Source organism: Bufo gargarizans, chromosome 2 (assembly GCF_014858855.1).
Source record: "Bufo gargarizans isolate SCDJY-AF-19 chromosome 2, ASM1485885v1, whole genome shotgun sequence".
NCBI lineage: Eukaryota > Metazoa > Chordata > Amphibia > Anura > Bufonidae > Bufo > Bufo gargarizans.
The window spans coordinates 562,390,937-562,415,203 of NC_058081.1; the positions used below are offsets into that span (position 1 = coordinate 562,390,937).

At 44.2% G+C, this 24,267-nt stretch overlaps 1 protein-coding gene across 4 annotated transcripts in view; it reads right to left on the reverse strand.

Moving 5' to 3' along the window:
- Nucleotides 1-24,267, reverse strand: part of MYBPC2 (myosin binding protein C2) — a 168,675-nt gene that overhangs the window by 11,142 nt on the left and 133,266 nt on the right. For all 4 annotated transcript variants that reach the window (XM_044281644.1, XM_044281645.1, XM_044281643.1 and 1 more), the window contains 4 exons: nt 21,870-22,009; nt 14,486-14,645; nt 14,053-14,189; nt 7,054-7,240 (listed from right to left, as the gene is read on the reverse strand). In XM_044281644.1, coding sequence (XP_044137579.1) covers nt 7,054-7,240; nt 14,053-14,189; nt 14,486-14,645; nt 21,870-22,009 — 624 coding nt within the window. The remainder of the gene's footprint in view (nt 1-7,053; nt 7,241-14,052; nt 14,190-14,485; nt 14,646-21,869; nt 22,010-24,267) is intronic.

Here is a 24,267-nt window from a genome sequence, read left to right on the forward strand (position 1 = left end):
AACGCCATCTGTGGCAAGGTCCACCTAACCACAGATACGTGGACCAGTAAGCACGGCCAGGGACGCTATATCTCCCTAACTGCACACTGGGTAAATGTAGTGGCAGCTGGGCCCCAGGCGGAGAGCTGTTTGGCGCACGTCCTTCCGCCGCCAAGGATCGCAGGGCAACATTCTTTGCCTCCTGTTGCCACCTCCTCCTTCTCGGCTTCCTCCTCCTCTTCTTCCACCTGCTCATCCAGTCAGCCACACACCTTCACCACCAACTTCAGCACAGCCCGGGGTAAACGTCAGCAGGCCATTCTGAAACTCATATGTTTGGGGGACAGGCCCCACACCGCACAGGAGTTGTGGCGGGGTATAGAACAACAGACCGACGAGTGGTTGCTGCCGGTGAGCCTCAAGCCCGGCCTGGTGGTGTGTGATAATGGGCGAAATCTCGTTGCAGCTCTGGGACTAGCCAATTTGACGCACATCCCTTGCTTGGCGCATGTGCTGAATTTGGTGGTGCAGAAGTTCATTCACAACTACCCCGACATGTCAGAGCTGCTGCATAAAGTGCGGGCCGTCTGTTCGCGCTTCCGGCGTTCACATCCTGCCGCTGCTCGCCTGTCTGCGCTACAGCGTAACTTCGGCCTTCCCGCTCACCGCCTCATATGCGACGTGCCCACCAGGTGGAACTCCACCTTGCACATGCTGGACAGACTGTGCGAGCAGCAGCAGGCCATAGTGGAGTTTCAGCTGCAGCACGCACGGGTCAGTCGCACTACAGAACAGCACCACTTCACCACCAATGACTGGGCCTCCATGCGAGACCTGTGTGCCCTGTTGCGCTGTTTCGAGTACTCCACCAACATGGCCAGTGGCGATGACACCGTTATCAGCGTTACAATACCACTTCTATGTCTCCTTGAGAAAACACTTAGGGCGATGATGGAACAGGAGGTGGCCCAGGAGGAGGAGGAGGAGGATGAGGAAGAGGGGTCATTTTTAGCACTTTCAGGCCAGTCTCTTCGAAGTGACTCAGAGGGAGGTTTTTTGCAACAGCAGAGGCCAGGTACAAATGTGGCCAGCCAGGGCCCACTACTGGAGGACGAGGAGGACGAGGATGAGGAGGAGGTGGAGGAGGATGAGGATGAAGCATGGTCACAGCGGGGTGGCACCCAACGCAGCTCGGGTCCATCACTGGTGCGTGGCTGGGGGGAAAGGCAGGACGATGACGATACGCCTCCCACAGAGGACAGCTTGTCCTTACCCCTGGGCAGCCTGGCACACATGAGCGACTACATGCTGCAGTGCCTGCGCAACGACAGCAGAGTTGCCCACATTTTAACCTGTGCGGACTACTGGGTTGCCACCCTGCTGGATCCACGCTACAAAGACAATGTGCCCACCTTACTTCCTGCACTGGAGCGTGATAGGAAGATGCGCGAGTACAAGCGCACGTTGGTAGACGCGCTACTGAGAGCATTCCCAAATGTCACAGGGGAACAAGTGGAAGCCCAAGGCCAAGGCAGAGGAGGAGCAAGAGGTCGCCAAGGCAGCTGTGTCACGGCCAGCTCCTCTGAGGGCAGGGTTAGCATGGCAGAGATGTGGAAAACTTTTGTCAACACGCCACAGCTAACTGCACCACCACCTGATACGCAACGTGTTAGCAGGAGGCAACATTTCACTAACATGGTGGAACAGTACGTGTGCACACCCCTCCACGTACTGACTGATGGTTCGGCCCCATTCAACTTCTGGGTCTCTAAATTGTCCACGTGGCCAGAGCTAGCCTTTTATGCCTTGGAGGTGCTGGCCTGCCCGGCAGCCAGCGTTTTGTCTGAACGTGTATTCAGCACGGCAGGGGGCGTCATTACAGACAAACGCAGCCGCCTGTCTACAGCCAATGTGGACAAGCTGACGTTCATAAAAATGAACCAGGCATGGATCCCACAGGACCTGTCCGTCCCTTGTCCAGATTAGACATTAACTACCTCCCCATAACCATATATTATTGGACTCCAGGGCACTTCCTCATTCAATCCTATTTTTATTTTCATTTTACCATTATATTGCGATGCTACCCAAAGTTGAATGAACCTCTCCTCTGCCTGTGTGCTAGGCCTAAATATATGCCAATGGACTGTTGCAGTGGTGGCTGACATGAAGCCTGATTCTCTGCTATGACATGCAGACTAATTCTCTGCTGACATGAAGCCAGATTGTCTGTTACGGGACCTCTCTCCTCTGCCTGGGTGCTGGGCCTAAATTTATGACAATGGACTGTTGCAGTGGTGGCTGACGTGAAGCCTGATTCTCTGCTATGACATGCAGACTGATTCTCTGCTGACATGAAGCCAGATCCTCTGTTACGGGACCTCTCTCCTCTGCCTGGGTGCTGGGCCTAAATTTATGACAATGGACTGTTGCAGTGGTGGCTGACGTGAAGCCTGATTCTCTGCTATGACATGCAGACTGATTCTCTGCTGACATGAAGCCAGATCCTCTGTTACGGGACCTCTCTCCTCTGCCTGGGTGCTGGGCCTGAATATATGCCAATGGACTGTTGCAGTGGTGGGTGACGTGAAGCCTCATTCTCTGCTATGACATGCAGACTAATTCTCTGCTGACATGAAGCCAGATTGTCTGTTACGGGACCTCTCTCCTCTGCCTGGGTGCTGGGCCTAAATTTATGACAATGGACTGTTGCAGTGGTGGCTGACGTGAAGCCTGATTCTCTGCTATGACATGCAGACTGATTCTCTGCTGTCATGAAGCCAGATTGTCTGTTACGGGACCTTTCTCCTCTACCTGGGTTCTGGGCCTAAATTTATGAAAATTGACTCTTACAGTGGTGGGTGACGTGAAGCCTGATTCTCTGCTATGATATGAAGACTGATTCTCTGCTGACATGAAGCCAGATTGTCTGTTACGGGACCTTTCTCCTCTGCCTGGGTTCTGGGCCTAAATTTATGAAAATTGACTCTTACAGTGGTGGGTGACGTGAAGCCTGATTCTCTGCTATGATATGAAGACTGATTCTCTGCTGACATGAAGCCAGATTGTCTGTTACGGGACCTTTCTCCTCTGCCTGGGTTCTGGGCCTAAATTTATGAAAATTGACTCTTACAGTGGTGGGTGACGTGAAGCCTGATTCTCTGCTATGATATGAAGACTGATTCTCTGCTGACATGAAGCCAGATTGTCTGTTACGGGACCTTTCTCCTCTGCCTGGGTTCTGGGCCTAAATTTATGAAAATTGACTCTTACAGTGGTGGGTGACGTGAAGCCTGATTCTCTGCTATGATATGAAGACTGATTCTCTGCTGACATGAAGCCAGATTGTCTGTTACGGGACCTTTCTCCTCTGCCTGGGTTCTGGGCCTAAATTTATGAAAATTGACTCTTACAGTGGTGGGTGACGTGAAGCCTGATTCTCTGCTATGATATGAAGACTGATTCTCTGCTGACATGAAGCCAGATTGTCTGTTACGGGACCTTTCTCCTCTGCCTGGGTTCTGGGCCTAAATTTATGAAAATTGACTCTTACAGTGGTGGGTGACGTGAAGCCTGATTCTCTGCTATGATATGAAGACTGATTCTCTGCTGACATGAAGCCAGATTGTCTGTTACGGGACCTTTCTCCTCTGCCTGGGTTCTGGGCCTAAATTTATGAAAATTGACTCTTACAGTGGTGGGTGACGTGAAGCCTGATTCTCTGCTATGATATGAAGACTGATTCTCTGCTGACATGAAGCCAGATTGTCTGTTACGGGACCTTTCTCCTCTGCCTGGGTTCTGGGCCTAAATTTATGAAAATTGACTCTTACAGTGGTGGGTGACGTGAAGCCTGATTCTCTGCTATGATATGAAGACTGATTCTCTGCTGACATGAAGCCAGATTGTCTGTTACGGGACCTTTCTCCTCTGCCTGGGTTCTGGGCCTAAATTTATGAAAATTGACTCTTACAGTGGTGGGTGACGTGAAGCCTGATTCTCTGCTATGATATGAAGACTGATTCTCTGCTGACATGAAGACAGATTCTCTGTTACGGGACCTCTCTCCTCTGCCTGTGTGTGTGCTGGGCCTAAATATATGCCAATGGACTGTTGCAGTGGTGGCTGACGTGAAGCCTCATTCTCTGCTATGACATGCAGACTAATTCTCTGCTGACATGAAGACAGATTCTCTGTTACGGGACCTCTCTCCTCTGCCTGTGTGTGTGCTGGGCCTAAATATATGCCAATGGACTGTTGCAGTGGTGGCTGACGTGAAGCCTCATTCTCTGCTATGACATGCAGACTAATTCTCTGCTGACATGAAGCCAGATTCTCTGTTACGGGACCTCTCTCCTCTGCCTGTGTGTGTGCTGGGCCTAAATATATGCCAATGGACTGTTGCTGTGGTGGCTGACGTGAAGCCTCATTCTCTGCTATGACATGCAGACTAATTCTCTGCTGACATGAAGACAGATTCTCTGTTACGGGACCTCCCTCCTCTGCCTGGGTGCTGGGCCTAAATATATGCCAATGGACTGTTGCAGTGGTGGCTGACGTGAAGCCTCATTCTCTGCTATGACATGCAGACTAATTCTCTGCTGACATGAAGACAGATTCTCTGTTACGGGACCTCTCTCCTCTGCCTGGGTGCCGGGGCCGAAATATCTGAGAATGGACTGTTCCAGTGGTGGGTGACGGGAAGCCAGATTCTCTGCTATGGAACCTCTCTCCAATTGATTTTGGTTAATTTTTATTTATTTAATTTTTATTTTAATTCATTTCCCTATCCACATTTGTTTGCAGGGGATTTACCTACATGTTGCTGCCTTTTGCAGCCCTCTAGCTCTTTCCTGGGCTGTTTTACAGCCTTTTTAGTGCCGAAAAGTTCGGGTCCCCATTGACTTCAATGGGGTTCGGGTTCGGGACGAAGTTCGGATCGGGTTCGGATCCCGAACCCGAACATTTCCGGGATGTTCGGCCGAACTTCTCGAACCCGAACATCCAGGTGTTCGCTCAACTCTAGTCAAGAATTACTCCTGACCATTGTGCACGTCTGATCTGCAACTACAGGAAACGTTTGGTTGAAGTTATTGCTGCCAATGGAGGTTCAACCAGTTATTAAATCCAAGGGTTCACATACTTTTTCCACCTGCACTGTGAATGTTTACATGGTGTGTTCAATAAAAACATGGTAACATTTAATTCTTTGTGTGTTATTAGTTTAAGCAGACTGCGATTGTCTTTTGTTGTGACTTAGATGAAGATCAGATCACATTTTATGACCAATTTGTGCAGAAATCCATATCATTCCAAAGGGTTCACTTACTTTTTCTTGCAACTGTATCTCCATCTACTCAGCTCCTTTTGCTCTATAACCTGCTGCCTGCAGATTGCACCGCATTTTGTGGTGACAGGTTTCCTTTAAGAAAGTGATTAGTGCTAAAGGCAGTGGAGGAAAGTTTGCTGATAGTTGGAGAAAAATACAGTATTCTGTAATAATAGGTATTACAGAGTGCCTTATCTTTTCTTATACTATTGGAGCTTGTTAAATCAACAGTAACTGTGTTAGGACAGCTGCCCATGGCCTCCACTGCCCTGTTCTCCCATGTGGGCACGGGTGCTGCACTACTCACAATGTTTCTGCCTCCATGCTTCTGCCTAGTATTCCAGCCTCGGTCCTCTTAAAGGGTCATTGCATTCACTTCCAAATCCTTCTCTAGCCAATGGCTAGGGCTTCCTCTTTAAGTGCCCTCTTCTTGTAGAGGGTGCCTGAGCTTTTAAGGTTCTACGTGACCAGATCTAGAATTCATGTGATTCTCCTGTTTGTTTCTACACTCCTAGTTTTAGCTCTGGTCATGTTTAAGTTAACCCTTTCCATCTCCCTTGTTTATGTTCCATCTGCCTTGTTCATGTTCCTGTCAAGTACCTAGCCTGTCTGCTCTGCCTGTGTCTTCACTATCACCCAATCTGCCGGTTTGTCCTCTGCCTTCATTCATCTACACTACCGGTGTGCAGTCCGGATCTAGTAACCTACATTTAAGCCTAACTGACTATTCAAACTCCTCCTACATTTTTTGAGCATTTTCTGTATCCTGAGCTCCCAGAGCCTGCACCGGAGTCCGTGAGCCCATTGGATCAGCTAGGTCTATCTCAGGAGGTAGCAGTCCTTTTGTTACCCTGCAGTGAAGGCCAGATCCCTGTACAGGGGTAAAGGGTGGATACCAGGTGCCCTACACCAAACCGGTTAGTTGGCACAGTGGTTCCAGAACCATTGTCCATAACAACATTCTTACTTGTTATAAAATTGGTTAAAAAAAACTGTCAGATATTTTGATTACTGCTTTTGTAGTTCTTCTGTGGATGCTTTAGGTCACTGTCTGTGTATTGTGTTAATTTTATTTATGCAGAATATAGGGGATCACATGCTACTGCAATAAGTGCACCGCTAAACAAAACAAGCTTCAAGCAGAAAAATTGACTTTGTAATGATTTTGTAATCTCTGCCTGAAACTGAGGGATTACTCATCATGTCTCAATGAGACATCATCATGTGGTTCACAACAATTGCCACAGGATGGCACCATTTCTTAACCGTGATTCCAGCAGTAGCCTAGAAGACAACTGTTATTAAAGTTGCATTATGTCCCTGACCTTAAACTGTACTAAACTGTGCAAATCTTATTTTTATCAGTTATCAAAACAGGCGATTGTGCACAGTTCTTTTTTATAAACAGGATATTCTTGAGTTATGATTCTATCTTCTTGGCCGTGTAAAAGTATCTCACGCTTCTCTTCATATAAATTAAGACTGTAAACACTGAATCTGTAGCATATGTTGTAATCTACACAAAGCATTGGTTACTTAAAGGGTCACTGAACCTAAAGAACAAATCTTCTGAAAGTAAATATATATATATATATTGCTGTCGGTAATTCAATAAAAGGGCCTCCCTCCAGCTTGAAATGGTTGATAACAGGGGATAATATAAAATCTAGAGTTATTATTTGCAAATTAATTCCACAAGTATGAAATAAAATGCAATATTCTATATTTAAAGGACACTGTCCTACCTCTGACTTCCAGTTTGCAATCAACTTCAGCTTCTCCCAGCTCATTAATTGCTTTGCAGGTATAGGTTCCACCATCAAAAGGGCTGGGTTTGCGTATATTCAGAGTGAGGACCCCCTGATTGTGTTTCATGATGAATTTTGGGTCATCTCTGATCTCCATTTTATTTTTCATCCATATGACTTTAGGCTGCAGAATGAGCAATAAATAAGAATATTGTTTAGTAACATTAACGTATGGCAAGAAGGAGGAACTCATATACTTTTTGATAAGACAATATTGTAAAGTATACATGCAATTTAAAGGGTATATTCACCTTTACAACCCTCCTTTTATGTGCCAAATGCATCTAAAATTATAAGGGTCATTTATTAAGACCGACAATTTAGATGCCGATCTTAATAACCCTGCACCGAGAAATGTAGAGGTGCAGGCTTCAACATAACTTCGGTGCATGATCCACTGGTGTACCCCAAGCTTAAAGGATAACTGTCACATTTAGACCCTAATTTCAATTTTCATATATGTAGTTACTAATAACATGATATTCCAGAATCAGTTACTATTAGACTGACTTACCCCATACTTAATAAGATTCAGCCCTTAGCAACCAGTCTGCATAAAACGGCAATCTCACTATTCAGTTAAGATGGCCGCCACTGCCCTCACCCTGAGGCTAATCTGCCTGCCCTCACTAGCCAGTAACAATAGCTCCCCAAAAGTGTCAGTAACCAGAGCCCTCCCCCTAAAGGGTTAATCTCCTGCAGCATAAAGGGGTATTCTTACCACATGTTGCTTTCATTTGTACACTGAGCAGATGGCAGATCTCCCTTCCCTGGTCTGCACTGCTCCAACTCTGCCTTCTCCAGCTCTGCTGAGTGAGGGAGCGTCTGCCAAGCGCAGGGACAGGGAGAAGTGCACACAGCCCAGGCACTGTTATCAGCTGCTGGGGAGGACCTGGCTTTAATCATTTACCTACAGTCCTTGGCTGTTAGTAATCTGACCCTGCACTCTGCGTGCTTCTGCGTCCTCCGTCCTTCAACAGATAGACGGGCCATGCCTAGCAACCTTATTTCAAGCTATGGGCAGCACGGTGGCTCAGTGGTTAGCACTGGTGCCTTGCAGCGCTGGGGTCCTAGGTTCGAATCCGACCAAGGGCAACATCTGCATGGAGTTTGTATGTTCTCCCCGTGTTTGCGTGGGTTTCCTCCGGGTACTCTGGTTTCCTCCCACACTCCAAAGACATACTGATAGGGACCTTAGATTGTGAGCCCCATTGGGGACAGTTGGATGATAATGTCTGTAAAGCGCTGCAGAATTAGTAGCGCTATATAAGAGTGTATAATAATAAGCACAGGTAAAAGTAGGCAGTACAGGGAACAAAAATGTGGTATTAAGGGGTAATTGAATACACAGTGAAAAGTTGAAATAGGGCCACCAAGGAGATATTAATCACCACAATCCAATACTCCCCCAAAAAATAATACAACAGTTATACTTTAAATCTTTTCTACCTCCCTTGCTGGCTTAGATTTGTTATTTTCTACGTCAAAAACTAGAAAATGATATAAGAGGAGGGCCTGCCAACCCACCCTCTTACATGCCACGCAAATTTTGCCGCAATTAACCTTTTTCACCAAAATCTGCGATAAACGCCAGAAAGTGGTGTTTATATCTAATCACAAATGACCCCCTATGTGCATTTCCTTTCAGACTAACGTGTGTCCATGGTTACAGACTACAAACAATCCCTGTGTAGTCTGATACTGCAGTCATGTGTTACTCCCTTCCATCTGTCCCCTCTTCTAATCCAGGTAGTTTAGCAAGAACAGAGGTAGATGAAAGAGCCTGGCATATAAAGTTTGTTTGTATTCTGTAACCATGGATGCACATAGGTATGCGTAGGAACTGTTTTCACAGAAAGCCAAAATTTTGGTAGTGGTTTTAGAAATCTCTGATGATTGAAATATTTTAATGGAGATATTTGCCCACGGTTTGACCAGCATTCCAAAATTTCTCTTAAATAGGGCTTTGCTGCAATGCCAGCCACAGCCATTGACAAGGGTGGTGCTGTTTCTTGAAAAAAAACTGATGATCCTTCTTTTCTGTTGTATAGTAAACAGGGATAGCTACAGTAGGTAATTGTGGAAGACTATCACTCACTATCAGTTTTCTGTATATACAGGTTAGGAGGTGGTTAAATATAAATTTAAAGGCTATGCACACCTTCGGGGGCAATTTTTTGGTGATTGCCTCCTACTCATTTTGAGCTAAAATTAATCTTTTCAATTGGTCTTTATTAAAAATATTGAGCTGTTCTGTCACAATGGGTTAAAGGGTTTCTGTCATCAGAAAATCTGCTGTCCTTCACTCACTGCGCCTGCGCCTAATACTAAAATGGACGACGCAGGTGCGGGATTTGCGGGGCACGGAGGAGACTGAGGATGTCAATCATCTTTACAAGTGTGTGCCAAACGGTGAGAGGACGGAGACTCTAGGTGCTGCAGCAACGCCCCACTAGCACCTAGAGGCTTATTTGCATATTATAAAAGTCTTTATTTAGCATAAACGGTGGCAGGCAGGGAGATTTAAGTCATACAGTTATATTCTGCTGACAGCACAGCTAATGTCAGCCAGCTACATAACAATTTTTATGATGACAGAAACCCTTTAACTGTTTTTCTAGCTGTGTGAATGGTTCTTTTTACTTTCACTTTTTGTCATCTAAGAAACCTTATCTCTAAATTAATAAAAGGTCATAAACATGCATTTAAGCCACATTCTTATCAGTAAAATAAGAATTGAGCTACAAACCGGATTCCAAAAAAGTTGGGACACTAAACAAATTGTGAATAAAAACTGAATGCAATGATGTGGAGATGGCAAATGTCAATATTTTATTTGTAATAGAACGTAGATGACAGATCAAACGTTTAATCTGAGTAAATGTATCACTTTAAAGGAAAAATACGTTGATTCAAATTTTCACGGTGTCAACAAATCCCCCAAAAGTTGGGACAAGTAGCAATAAGAGGCTGGAAAAAGTAAATTTGAGCATAACAAAGAGCTGAAAGACCAATTAACACTAATTAGGTCAATTGGCAACATGATTGGGTATAAAAAGAGCTTCTCAGAGTGGCAGTGTCTCTCAGAAGCCAAGATGGGTAGAGGATCACCAATTCCCACAATGTTGCGCAGAAAGATAGTGGAGCAATATCAGAAAGGTGTTACCCAGCGAAAAATTGCAAAAACTTTGCATCTATCATCATCAACTGTGCATAACATCATCCGAAGATTCAAAGAATCTGGAACAATCTCTGTGCGTAAGGGTCAAGGCCGTAAAACCATACTGGATGCCCGTGATCTCCGGGCCCTTAAACGACACTGCACCACAAACAGGAATGCTACTGTAAAGGAAATCACAGAATGGGCTCAGGAATACTTCCAGAAACCATTGTCAGTGAACACAATCCACCGTGCCATCCGCCGTTGCCAGCTGAAACTCTACAGTGTAAAGAAGAAGCCATTTCTAAGCAAGATCCACAAGCTCAGGCGTTTTCACTGGGCCAGGGATCATTTAAAATGGAGTGTGGCAAAATGGAAGACTGTTCTGTGGTCAGACGAGTCATGATTCGAAGTTCTTTTTGGAAATCTGGGACGCCATGTCATCCGGACCAAAGAGGACAAGGACAACCCAAGTTGTTATCAACGCTCAGTTCAGAAGCATGCATCTCTGATGGTATGGGGTTGCATGAGTGCGTGTGGCATGGGCAGCTTGCATGTCTGGAAAGGCACCATCAATGCAGAAAAATATATTCAGGTTCTAGAACAACATATGCTCCCATCCAGACGTCATCTCTTTCAGGGAAGACCCTGCATTTTTCAACAAGATAATACCAGACCACATTCTACATCAATCACAACATCATGGCTGCGTAGGAGAAGGATCCGGGTACTGAAATGGCCAGTCTGCAGTCCAGATCTTTCACCTATAGAGAACATTTGGCGCATCATAAAGAGGAAGGTGCAACAAAGAAGGCCCAAGACGATTGAACAGTTAGAGGCCTGTATTAGACAAGAATGGGAGAGCATTCCTATTTCTAAACTTGAGAAACTGGTCTCCTCGGTCCCCAGATGTCTGTTGAGTGTTGTAAGAAGAAGGGGAGATGCCACACAGTGGTGAAAATGGCCTTGTCCCAACTTTTTGGGGATTTGTTGACACCATGAAATTCTGATTCAACATATTTTTCCCTTAAAATGGTACATTTTCTCAGTTTAAAGTTTTGTTCCGTGATTTATGTTCTATTCTGAATAAAATATTAGAAGTTGGCACCTCCACATCATTGTATTCAGTTTTTATTCACGATTTGTATAGTGTCCCAACTTTTTTGGAATCCGGTTTGTATAATGAGTGTTTATAAGGTCAGAACAGAGAGAAAATGATGATCCTGTTACTAAATTATTTCAGCCCTGTACAGAGTAAAGGGCTCCAAATTTTTTAATAAAGACCAAATGAAAAAATGATTTTAGCTCAAAATGAGTACAATGCAATAATACAAAAATTGCCCTCAAGGGTGTACATAGCCTTTATGTTTTAGGCTGTGGAAGTCTAAAACCTAAAGGCTTTAGGCTTCTTTTTGCAACGCCTGTTAGGCTTACTTGTCTGAATGTGTTTTATAAGCAGCATGAGAGATAATATCATGCTGCATTCCTGGTTTTATGGATTATGTCTTTCATCATAAAGCCAAGACTTGCTCAATGTTTCAGGAGGAAATTTTAAGAAATTAGGTCTCAAGCATTTACTCACATACGTGATCTAAACTTGAGTTGTGTCTATAAACTGGAATATTAGCCAGAAATGTAAATTGCACCCGATTAAATCCATAGTGTTTTAAATGAAAAATAAAAAAAATTTCTAATTAGAAAATAAAAATATATTAGAAAAAGTTTATATAAGTCACCATCTGGTTTTAATTGTTATATAAATATAGGTGACACATTCTCTTTAAAGGGTTGTCGTATCTGAACATTTATGGAATATCACTAGAATATGCCACAAATGTCAGATAGGTGTGGGTCCCACCTCTCCTGTCTCCAGAATAAAAACCCCCAGTGTGTGGCCACCCTGTATTCATCTCTATTGGAGTGCACTTTAGAAGCCCCATTCTACAGATATATAGAAATGTGGTTGGACCCACACCTATTTGACATAGCAATATGCCATAAATGTTGAGATGGGACAACCCCTTTAAGGCCCCTTACATGGGCTGGAACAGCAGGCAATTATTGGGAATGAACTGTTTGTTCCAGATAATTGGCTGTTTCTCAGAGGAGATGAAAGATGCATTTACAGGCATCAATTAGCTTCTATGTATGGGGGACAACTACTGCGATCACCCATCCCCAAATATTTCTTCCGAGCAGCAGAAATGATTTAGGTGTCCCCAATTCTTTCACCAAATGAGTGAGCATTTGCACCTGTAGACAAGGCAATTATCAGTAATGGGCATTAATAGGGGTCACTCCTTCCTGATAATTGCCCACATTAGTCCATGTAAAAGATCCTTAAAACGATCAGGATCAGAACCTTTTTCCAATTTTAGACATTGCAGCTATAGTCTGGCTGTCAGTTACAGTGATCATGGGGAGCAGTTTCTGTGTCATAAGGACGTATCATGGCATTCTATGATGGCTATAAGACAGCATTTAAGACGTAATATTTCTCTGCATATTCTTTATACAGTATTTTTATTTATATGAGGGCTCATTTTTTGTGGCACGATCAATAGTTTTTTTTAAAAAAAAAAGCAGTTTGGAGTGTTCTTGACTTTTATTACATTTTTGGGGGAGGTGAAGTGACAAAAAACTGCAAATCGCCCATTTTGATTTTATTTCCGTTACAGCATTTACAGTATGGGATAAAAACATTTATATTTTAATAGTCCTGACATTTTGCCATGCGGTGGCGCATATAATCTTTTTTCATTGTTAATTTTTTTATGGTGAAGGGGATAATTAGAATTTTTATTTTTTGTTTTTTTTTAAGTTCCACTAGGGGACCAGAGAATCCAACCATGGCATCTGAGGGGTTAAATGTCTGTGATCATAGGCATTGGCAACATGAACGTGCAACCATGGCATCTGAGTGGTTAAGTTCTGTGATCGGGGTTATTGCCGATCATAGGCATTATCCCTTGGTGTCTGCTGTGTGAAACAGCAGGAACCCGGTGGCTGTGTCGCCCCCTCCATTCCGAAGTGGTTTACAAAGATGACATTCTCCGTATATGTAGTTAAATGATTAAACTGACAAAAAAAGATGCCGCATATGTACAGCATATCGTTTTATCCTGGCTTTTTTGTTAGGCCCCATGCACACGGCCGTTGTTCACGGCCGTGTGCGGGCCGTGGAACCGCGGCCTGGATCCCTTCCTGAGAGCAGGAGCGCACGGCGTCACTGGTTGCTATGACGCCGTGCGCTCCCTGCTGCCGGCACAGAACAGTAATACACTGGTACGATCTATACCAGTGTATTACTGTACTGTGCCGGCAGCAGGGGGCGCACGGCGTCCTAGCAACCAGTGACGCCGTGCGCTCCAGCTCACAGGAAGGGATCCAGGCCGCGGTTCCACGGCCCGCACATGGCCGTGAACAACGGCCGTGTGCATGGGGCCTAAATCTAAGGGAAATGTGTTTTTTCAAATAAAATTCCATAATCAGATTTAATATTCCCCAAATGTAATAAATAGTGTTGATCACGAATATTCGAATTGCGAATATTTAGTTTTTTTTAAATACCAGTTCATGCAAATTTTTATGCAAATTTTCGGAATCAAGAGAATAATGTCTGGAGAAATTTGTGAATTTTCGAATATATGGCGAATTTTCACCCAAATATTCATGAAATATCGCGAATTTGAATATTGCCCCTGCCGCTCATCACTAGTAATAAAGGCATTCTCAAAATAAATAAATAAATGAATAAATAGAAACAAACTGGGTACCTTTGGAAAGCCCCTCACAGCACAATTCAAGGCTGTGCTGTATCCAGCCACTACAGTGCGGTCTATGAGAGGGGTAAGGAACGTAGGAGGCATGCTGACATCTTTTTCTTTGTAGTCCAGTGGTTTGTAGACTATACCTGTGAAGACATCAAAGAGTGATTCGGGGATAGAAATTCCAAGTCCAATCTCAGAGATCCAGCTTTCCATCTGTGTTCATGTACAGTACATTTTCTATGAGATTAGATGGTTGGCATTGACTATTGCAATGATTTATTGGGTTTTCAGATCTAAAGGTGGCCATACACAATAAATACCGATTTGGTCAAAAGTTGTTTCCTTGACTGAGGGAGCAGAGTACACCTATTCTATTTTTTTCAGTGTTAGGACCATCAATAAAAGAATTAATTAAACAAAGAAATGATTTTACATTTACCTGTTTTCTGGATAACGGCTGTGTTCTTGGAAACGGTAGGGCTCTCACTAAGGCCACAAATGTTCTCACTGAACACTCTGAAGTAGTATTCATTACCCATGATTAGGTCTGAAATTGTACATTGGGTTTGCCGGTTGTGTTCAAATACAGTAAACCATTCCTATGGAAGGAAATGCACATGATGTGTCAGCATAAAATCATAGGGCTGCAACAAAGAATGCTTAGAACAGCATTAGGTTTTGCCATGGTATATAATCTACTCTATTAATACACTTACAGCCAAATGCACAAATGTTAGATTTGCTGCAGATTAGTTGCAGATTTTCTTTGCAGAATCCACAACTATAGTAAAATATAATCCATGTGAATAGGATCTTAATGACTGAGACATTTCAGGCCTTTATGCCTTTTCTGCAATTTGTTTTAGTTTATTCATTGATGACCTAACAAAAGTATATTTACACCATATTTATAGTACATGTTGTACCCATTATGTCCATACCAAACATATGAGGGATTATTCCTGTACCGTAGATACATGTTATGAAATAAAGAATATTTTACTTAAGAAATGGCCATTTTGTGTCATTTTGTATTATTTATTTTTTTACAATACTTTTTTGTTAACTTTTATGTGTTTCATTTTAAAGGGGTTGTCTCATCACAGACAATGGGGGAAAATCGTTAGGCTATGCCCCCATTGTCTTATAGGTGCAGGTCCCAGGTCTGCTGGGACCTGCACCTATTTCGAGAGCGGAGCCCCGAAAGATGTGGGGGGCGCATTGCGCATACGCAGCTGTCCAATAATTTTCTATGGGAAGCCGAAAATAGCCGAGCACTGGCTCGGCTATTTCCCTTCGAGACCATAGAAGTGAATAGGAGCGATGGCCAGTCATGCGCAGTGCGCTTCAATTCACTTCTACGAGGAGCATGCTTGGTGGTGGCCAGACTGGAATCCTCCAGCCACCATTTTGCAGGGCTCTGTTCCTGATATAGGTGCTGGTCCCAGCGGTGGGACCTGCACCTATAAGACAATGGGGGCATATCCTAGCGATATGCTCCCATTGTCTGTGATGAGACAACCCCTTTAACTCCTTCCAGCTCAGTGACTTCACAGATTACTGGTAGTTAACGCTCTGTGCCATAATAGTATGTCATGATGTACTCTCTGTTATATACAACCAGAGGCGTAGCTATAGGGGTCACAGTGGTCACAATTGCGACTGGGCCTCCCGTACTAGTGTCCCACCACCAATTTCTGTCTTACAAAACGAATACTAGTGTGGGCTTCTATTATGGAAACGCTCACTAGTATACAGGAGACCTGGGGAGTGGTGAGTGAAGCTCCTTTCCTGGTCTTCTCTGACGTACGCAGTAAGGTCACAGTGCAGAGAGCGGGCTCAGAGAATACCAGGGAGGGGTGAATGAAGGAGAGGTAAGTTTATTTAGGGTCCATTCACACGTCCGTAAGTGTTTTGCGGATCCGCAAAACACGGACACCTGCAATGTGCGATCCGCAATTTGCGGACCGCACATCAAATTACGGACATGTGAATGGATCCTTATTTTGAGTCTAATCTGATTTTTGACATGGAGGTCTAAACGGGGTCTGATTTGAGGATCTGATATGGGGGTCTAATTTGAGGATCTGATATGGGGGTCTGATTTGAGGATCTGATATGGGGGTCTAATTTGAGGATCTGATATGGGGGTCTAATTTGAGGATCTGATATGGGGGTCTGATTTGAGCATCTGATATGGGCGTCTGATTTGAGGATCTCATATGGGGGTCTGAATAGAGGATCTGGGGTATTTTTTTGTACTGGCACACATTATAAGGAGGTATTTTTTGTACTGGCACACATAAAAAGGGGGGATTTGTTGTACTGGTGCACATTATAAGGGGGTATTTTTCTACTGGCACACATTTTAAGGGGTATTTTTCTACTGGCACATTATAAGGGAGTATTTCTTGTACTGGCACACATTATAAGGGGGGATTTTTTTACTGGCATACATTATAAGAGGGTATTTTTCTACTGGCACATTAGGTGGCATTTTTCTACTGGCACACATTATAAGGAGAATTATTACTACTGGGGGACTATAGGGAACATGATTACTAGTATGAGCACCGTTGGGGGCATTATTACTTTTGGGCCACAGTGGGGAAATTATTATTGTTGGGGGCACTGTTAACACTATGCACTCTGGCAGATAATTATTTCTATTGCTGGGACTTTGGGGAGAACTATTACCGTTGAGGCAGCCTAGCACAGTATCAGCTTAGCACCGTTATTTTGGGGGGACTTTACATTTATAACACTATTAGTGTCAGGGATACTATTTGCTGGGCACAGTTATTTTTTAGGGCACTGTGTGGCAATAATTATTGAAGGGGGAACTTTCTGTGTGGTACTAGTATTTTTAGGAGGACTGTTTAGGCAGTATAATATTGGTGTGCACAGTGGGAAAGTGGGAACAGTATTGGGGTGGCAGGATGGGATGTTGAGAAGGTGGGAGGATGATGGAATAGAAGGAAAGTAGGATGTCTGTCAAACTCTGTAGAGACAAGAGATGGCTAAAAGAAATTATTATGGCAGTCTGGTCTGAATGGAGAAGATGAGGAAAGAGAACATCTACACCAGAGGAGACCTCACTGGATGTAAGAGGTGTGTGGTGCTGTATTATCCCATATGCTTTGAAGCTCTGTATGTAATGTTTTCCATGTATGACTTTAACAGTAGGGCTGAAGGGAAGGGGTTAGGTTGTGAATTTAGCGCATGGGGGTGCCTTTCAATTTTTGCCTCAGGCAGCAGAAAGGCTGTGCACCCCTGCCGCTTGCCACCAAGAGAGGGAAGGGGGGGGGGGCAAGCCGAACTCTTGCACAAGGGCCCATGAGCCTGTAGCTATGCCCCTGTAAACAACTACCTGTGTGTAGTAGAATCACTTAAGAGTGGAGTTGTTTTCTGTTTCCTGGGAAATCGTTTAACATATAGCTAATAAAGATTGAAAGACTTTTTGCTTCACCCATGGATAAAAGGTCCTTGTTCAGGATTAACAGCTGGCACCTAGCTCTCACTGCGAGCGATAACTTAACACCTCACTTGCAGCTATCAATAGAGATTCTAGCATCGGAGGGTTTAGACAGAAGGAGCTCCCTCTGTCCTCTGATTGCATTCACAGGGTGCTAAGTACTTAACATGGAAACTGGGGTCTTCTAGGCCTTCCATGTCCTGGACACTATTACATCCTGCTAGTCAGAATGACTATGCAGTGTAATACAGAAGTATTTCAGTGTATAGTACAAGCAATCAAAAGATAGCAGGTTCAAGTCACAGGTGCCTATGCGCGAGTGTCATGCCCAGCTCTGACTATGTGTGGAGGTCGGCCAGAATAGCAGCACGTCTTTAGTGTTTGTTTTGGAGTCGTGCTGGATCCACCTCCCATCAGGTGCACTGGGTGGGGTCATTAGTTTAAATGGCTCTCATTTCCAGTGCCCTGAGCGGGTTATAGAAATCAGTCTGGCCTAGGAAGCAAGGAAGGTTTTCTGTCCCAGCTCTGATAAGATAAGTGTAGTTTCTGTTCTTGTTGTTTGCTGTTTTAGTTGTGTTGATATCTTCTCTCCCATCCAGGTTCTGTGCAAGCAGGCTGCTCCTATTTCCCCTTTTCACCATCTCAGGGAAGTTAGGGTGTATTAGCCTATGCACGAGGACACAGCATTCCTACCACTAAGGTCTGCCTGTGGGCTGAGCAGTGCAGGGAGAGAGGTCAGGGATTAGCTAGGAGGTGACCCTTCCCCTGCTTCTCGCTCAGAGCCTGGTTGTTGGTTTTTCTGTGTGTCTGAGTGCTTGTCCGCTGCGACAGCGAGCCGGTCTGAAATCAAATGCGGTCACCGGGAGCAGGCAGTTCCGAGATGAAGGCCCCCGGGCTTACCTGTGCATCGCCGGACTTGTGAGAAAAGATGGCAGCCCGCATGGATTCGCGGGTGAACAATGCGAACTGGCCATCACTGATTAGGGGTCCGAACTTTTACTATTTGCACTTTTTGTAATTTTTTCAGGGCCACTTTAAGTTCCCAGTCTGCCCCTGATCTTTATGGTTTATTAAACATACATTATATGAGCATGGGTGGACAATGCTCCACCAGATGACGATCCTGCGAGCCCTGGTTCTAACATGATATGTTTTGAGCTTTAGTTTAAACAATGTTTTAGTCTGTACTGATAAAATGATATGTGTGTGCAATCATGAGAGCAGAATTTATAAAGTACTTAAAGAGGACCTTTCACCAGAATAAAACTTCTAAAGTAACTATACAGGCATGTAGAGTGGCGCCCAGGGACCCCCCTGCACTTACTGTTATACATCTCAGGCTATGAGCTGAGCGCTGTGATTGGCCAGCGCTGCAGCATGGGAGAAGGAGGCGCCGGCAGGTTCCCCTGGGTGGAGCCTAAGTATGAAGATACCGGAGGCAATAACGGGAGAACGGAGCGGCGCACTCTACATGCCTGTATAGTTACTTTAGAAGTTTTATTCTGGTGAAAGGTCCTCTTTAAGAGTCTACCTGCACTTATTCACTGTTGCTGGAGGATGGATACAACACTGAATACTGGAAATCTATATAATATTGTAGGATTATTTTGTGGTTGAGATAAATCGTATTGTAGCACATACCTTTGTAGACATATTTATAAGTGTTCTCTGGGATGTACATATTGATAAGCTCAGCTTAAGATAGGTTGTCAATATAAGATCAGCAGGGGTCTGACTTCTGGGAAGAGGCCACTGCTCTCTGAGCACTTAGGGGTCTTCCTAGGCCATGTGAAATCACGTTCATCGGTCATGTGACCTAGGAGTAGCTCAGCCCCATTCAAGTGAATGGGGCTGAGTTGCAGTACCAAACACAACCTTTAAGAAATGTACAGAGCTGTGCTTGGTAAACTGCAAGGAGGCCGCAATGCACTGCGGCCTTCTCCTCCTCAAACAGCTGATCTGCAGCCTGCAGGGGTCCAGGGAGTCAGATCCTATTTTGATGACCTATCCTAAGTATAGGTCATCAATATTTTAATCCCGGAGAACCTCTTTAAAATGTGAAACCTTACTATACACAGTATACACACACACACACACCGTATTTTTGCCCTATAAGACGCACCTAGGTTTTAGAGGGTGAAAATAGTAAAAGGTGTGTTAAAGTAAAAAAATAGCAGAACAATATTTTAACACTGTAAACATTACCAGTAGTTAATATTATCGGCCCACGGGCTTATGAATTTTGACTTCTGTCATTCCATGTGCCTCACATTAATAATAAGTGGCCTGTATTCTGTAACTCACATTAACCCTACGTTGCCCATTATTTGAGAAGGTACCATACTTTGGGGGTAACTTACTATTAATGGGAGGCACATGGGGTCCACTCCAAAAGCATGTGCCCAGCCTGACATTAAGAATAAGTGACCCCCATCATGTTTAAAACATGGTAGTGGGCAAGATTGGAGTCACATTAACCCCAATCTTGCTGGCTGACTGGTACATACTAGAGTATGTTTTTGCCTGCCTTTATTTTGAGGCAGGCTAATCACTATTGCAGTTGCACTGTATGGGGGATACCTGCTATGCCGCTGGGCTGGCTGCTGCTCAGTGCAGTGCACACTGTGGGGCTAGGGCTGATACTGAGGAGGACAGGACAATTAGAAGGAAAAGATAGTAGGCTGCTGCTGCTGTTCGCGACGCTCACTAGCTCAGACGGCACAGCAGTTTATTTCCTCTCCAGTCCCTCCTACTTCTCTAATTATTGGCACATTCATTAGTGCAGTGGGGGCAGCTTCAGAGCCCACTGTATTCATTGGGGCAGAGGCAGTTGCATCATAAGAGGGAGGGACTCCCTCCTTCTTTCTCCACTGAAGTGAACATGATGCGCGCAAGCAGCGCACCGCCCACATTATCAATGCTGCAGGAGCGTTGCCGGCCGGGCCGTTATCCATGCCCAAGCACCAGGCTCTTCCCTCTTCCTCAGTAGGTACTGTACATGTCAGGATCCATGTCCGGTACATCGCAGGCTGCTGTCCTTATGTAGCACAGCCTGCTATGTGTTGGCCCCATGCAAAGCACTGACCATTTTTTCCCCCGCCCCTGTATTCGTTCTATAAGACACACTATCATTTCCCCCCACTTTCGGGGGGGGGGGGGGGAGTGTGTCTTATAGGGCGAAAAATACGGTAATCTGTGCTTTGGTCTGATGAGTCCAAATTTGAGATCTTTGGTTCCAACCACCGTGTCTTTGTGCGACGTAGAAAAGGTGAACGGATGGACTCTACATGCCTGGTCCCCACCGTGAAGCATGGAGGAGGAGGTGTGATGGTGTGGGGGGGCTTTGCTGGTGACACTGTTGGGGATTTATTCAAAATTGGAGGCATACTGAACCAGCATGGCTACCACAGCATCTTGCAGCGGCATGCTACTCCATCCGGTTTGCGTTTAGTTGGACCATAATCTTTTTTTTCAACAGGACAATGACCCCAAACACACCTCCAGGCTGTTTGACCATGAAGGAGAGTGATGGGGTGCTGCGCCAGATGACCTGGCCTCCACAGTCACCGGACCTGAACCCAATCGAGATGGTTTGGGGTGAGCTGGACCGCAGAGTGAAGGCAAAAGGGCCAACAAGTGCTAAGCATCTCTGGGAACTCCTTCAAGACTGTTGGAAGACCATTTCAGATGACTACCTCTTGAAGCTCTACCAGAGAATGCCAAGAGTGTGCAAAGCAGTAATCAAAGCAAAAAGTGGCTACTTTGAAGAACATAGAATATGGCATATTTTCAGTTGTTTCACACTTTTTTGTTATGTATATAATTCCACATGTGTTAATTCATAGTTTTGATGCCTTCAGTGTGAATCTACAATTTTCATAGTCATGAAAATAAAGAAAACTCTTTGAATGAGAAGGTGTGTCCAAACCTTTGGTCTGTACTATATATATATATATATATATATATATATATAATGCTATCTCTATATTATTGTGGAAAGAAGACAAGATGCAGTATTCAAGGGGTTGTTCTGGGGAAATACATATTTTTTAAGAGTCAGGATGAGTTAATAATAATAATAATAAAAATAATAATAATAATAAAAGTATAAGTGTTACTCAACTCATAGTTCCCCCCTTCGCTACCATACTGACATTCTTCTGCTCCATAATGCTTTGCAGTCATGGTCCTGGCTTGAAACCCGGGAAAAGGCTGGAAATGCTGGCTCAGCTAATCACTGGCTAAAGTGGTTTAGCGCTGTGGACAGCGATTGGCTGAGCAAGGTCAAGCCTCCCTCCTCCCCCAGTTGCACGATGAAGATAAACAACCACAGATCAACCATACTTACCATTGTTTTCTTGTCAGCTTTTTGTATAGTGTAGCCTGTGATTTCTGAATTTCCATTGTCTTTTGGAGGTAACCACTGCACAAAAGCATTAAATCCCCAAACTTCTTTCACGGATACTGCTTGAGGAGGGCCAGGTTTTTCTAGGAATATTAAAAAGTCTTTGAAAGTAATTGCTCAGAAAGATGATATTCATACATTCAATACAGTACATTGTTGATACTTAGGATAGCAACCAGCAGCTAACTATGTAGGGAAAATTTAGCACTACATCGTGGCCCTTCAGATGCATAGTCGTCATATAATACATGAACAGCTAGAGTTGGCCTCATAATAAATATGAGAGATTAAATGACAATGGAGAAATTGCTGGTTTCTCACCAATCGTGATGTTTCATCCTGCTAAAAAATTATTTTTCCTCAGTCATAGATCTGTTCGTATAATATGGCGATGTCTATTCACTTGGAGATCACATAGAGGCATTCCATCAGAAGCCCACCTTCATGAGTATTCAGCTTTACATCATCTTTACATGTAATATACAGTGACGACTTTGTGGCTAACGATTAACGAGTGAAAGTGCGAAAGAACATCGCTCTATGTAATAAGCACATTTTTGTTCGCTAACGAGTCGAGAGATCTTAGATCTAGAGTCGTTATCTGCAAGACATCTACTGGTCTAATACAAGCCTTAGAATCTGCTATATGGGAGGAAATAGCCATCATATTAATGAAAAAAAAAAACAGTGGCATTGTGAATATAGACTTAGTATGGACCTAATGGTTGATAAAACCTCTTGAGTCTTGACAGGTGATGAAATGATAACCTGGTGTATGAGACTGTCAACATCTTACTAGCCAGATGATGAAATCAAACCTGCTGGCAGAGTCATAAAATAACTCAGAGGCCTTGCCAAGTTCCCAGAAGAGCAGAAGCCCCTACATGACCAATTCAGGCCTGGTAAATTCACACTTTCAACTCCGAATTAGGAGGGATTAAAATAAACCTTCTCTCACATTCTGTAGCTTGTGATGGATCTCTCTGCCTTTGCAGGCAGCTCTGGATACTGTCCAGCAAGATGAGATAAATAAAGCTGAAATAAAGGAACCTGATCTATGTAGACATTGCTCTCACATGAACTTTGAATGCAGACAGTCAGACATATAAAGATGTTTTATGAACATAGATAGGGTTAATGGGGTTCTCCAGGAATTAACAAATGTAAGAAGTGTTGTATTATGGTATATTATATTATCCTACACAACGGTACCTAAAAGAGTATGATGTGGAGAGAGAATCTGAATCGCACCTCCTCATTCCTATACTGATGACTACTGTACGTATTTTGCAGCATTTCTATTGATAAAACATGGCTATACAGCACAAGTATCAAACATTTGCTGTGCCCTAAAAGAGGCATTAGTATACAGTTTGATCAAAGAGCATAGGCCCACTTACCGCGACAAGGTTGCCTCTTGTTAAGTGGGAACCTACTCTATCCATAGCGCAGTGCTGTGCGGCTATGGATAGAGTAGCCGCACACCGTGAGGCAGAGCCACCTAGGCCTCGGATCTCATCACTCCACCAGCACGGCACAGAAGCAGCGGCGGCCACCGTCCAGCGCCGCATGTGAACTGGTGCAAAGGGATCACCTGTTCACGGCTTCTCAGGAACTTCAACTGAGATGGGGTAGGATGGGATCCGAGGCCTAGGTGGCTCTGCCTCACGGTGGGGCTGCATTGTGGCTGTTGGATCCCGTTGCCTGCTGGTGCGGTGTGGAGGCGCGGTGGTCGCCGCACAGCACTGCGCTATGGATAGAGTAGGTTCCCACTTAACAAGAGGCAACCTTGTCGCGGTAAGTGGGCCTATGCTCTTTGATCAAACTGTATACTAATGCCTCTTTTAGGGCACAGCAAATGTTTGATACTTGTGCTGTATAGCCATGTTTTATCAATAGAAATGTTGCAAAATACGTACAGTAGTCATCAGTATAGGAATGAGGAGGTGCGATTCAGATTCTCTCTCCACATTATATGGTACCTAAAAGAGACCTGCACATTTAAAGAATATACTACTACTGTGCACGCCAGTCCATTGTTTACTCTGCTAAGCAGTTCAAAGTGGGTGAGATTGACAAGGCCGTTGTTAAAGGAAATGTGTCACCAAAAAATGTATCTGCCAGTTAAAGCCAGATAGTAGCACACATCCTTTTTTTTATCTGTTTTTATTTCCTGATTACAGATTTTTTTATGCTCTTTACTGAACAGGATTATGGGGGCGGCCATCTTGCCTGAGCTGTTCTTAACAGTGTTTAGAAAGCATTAAGAAAATTGCTTTACGGCAGCCCCATGGGCCATAGACACAATGGTCAGGAGGGGACCTCATTGACTTCTATGTTA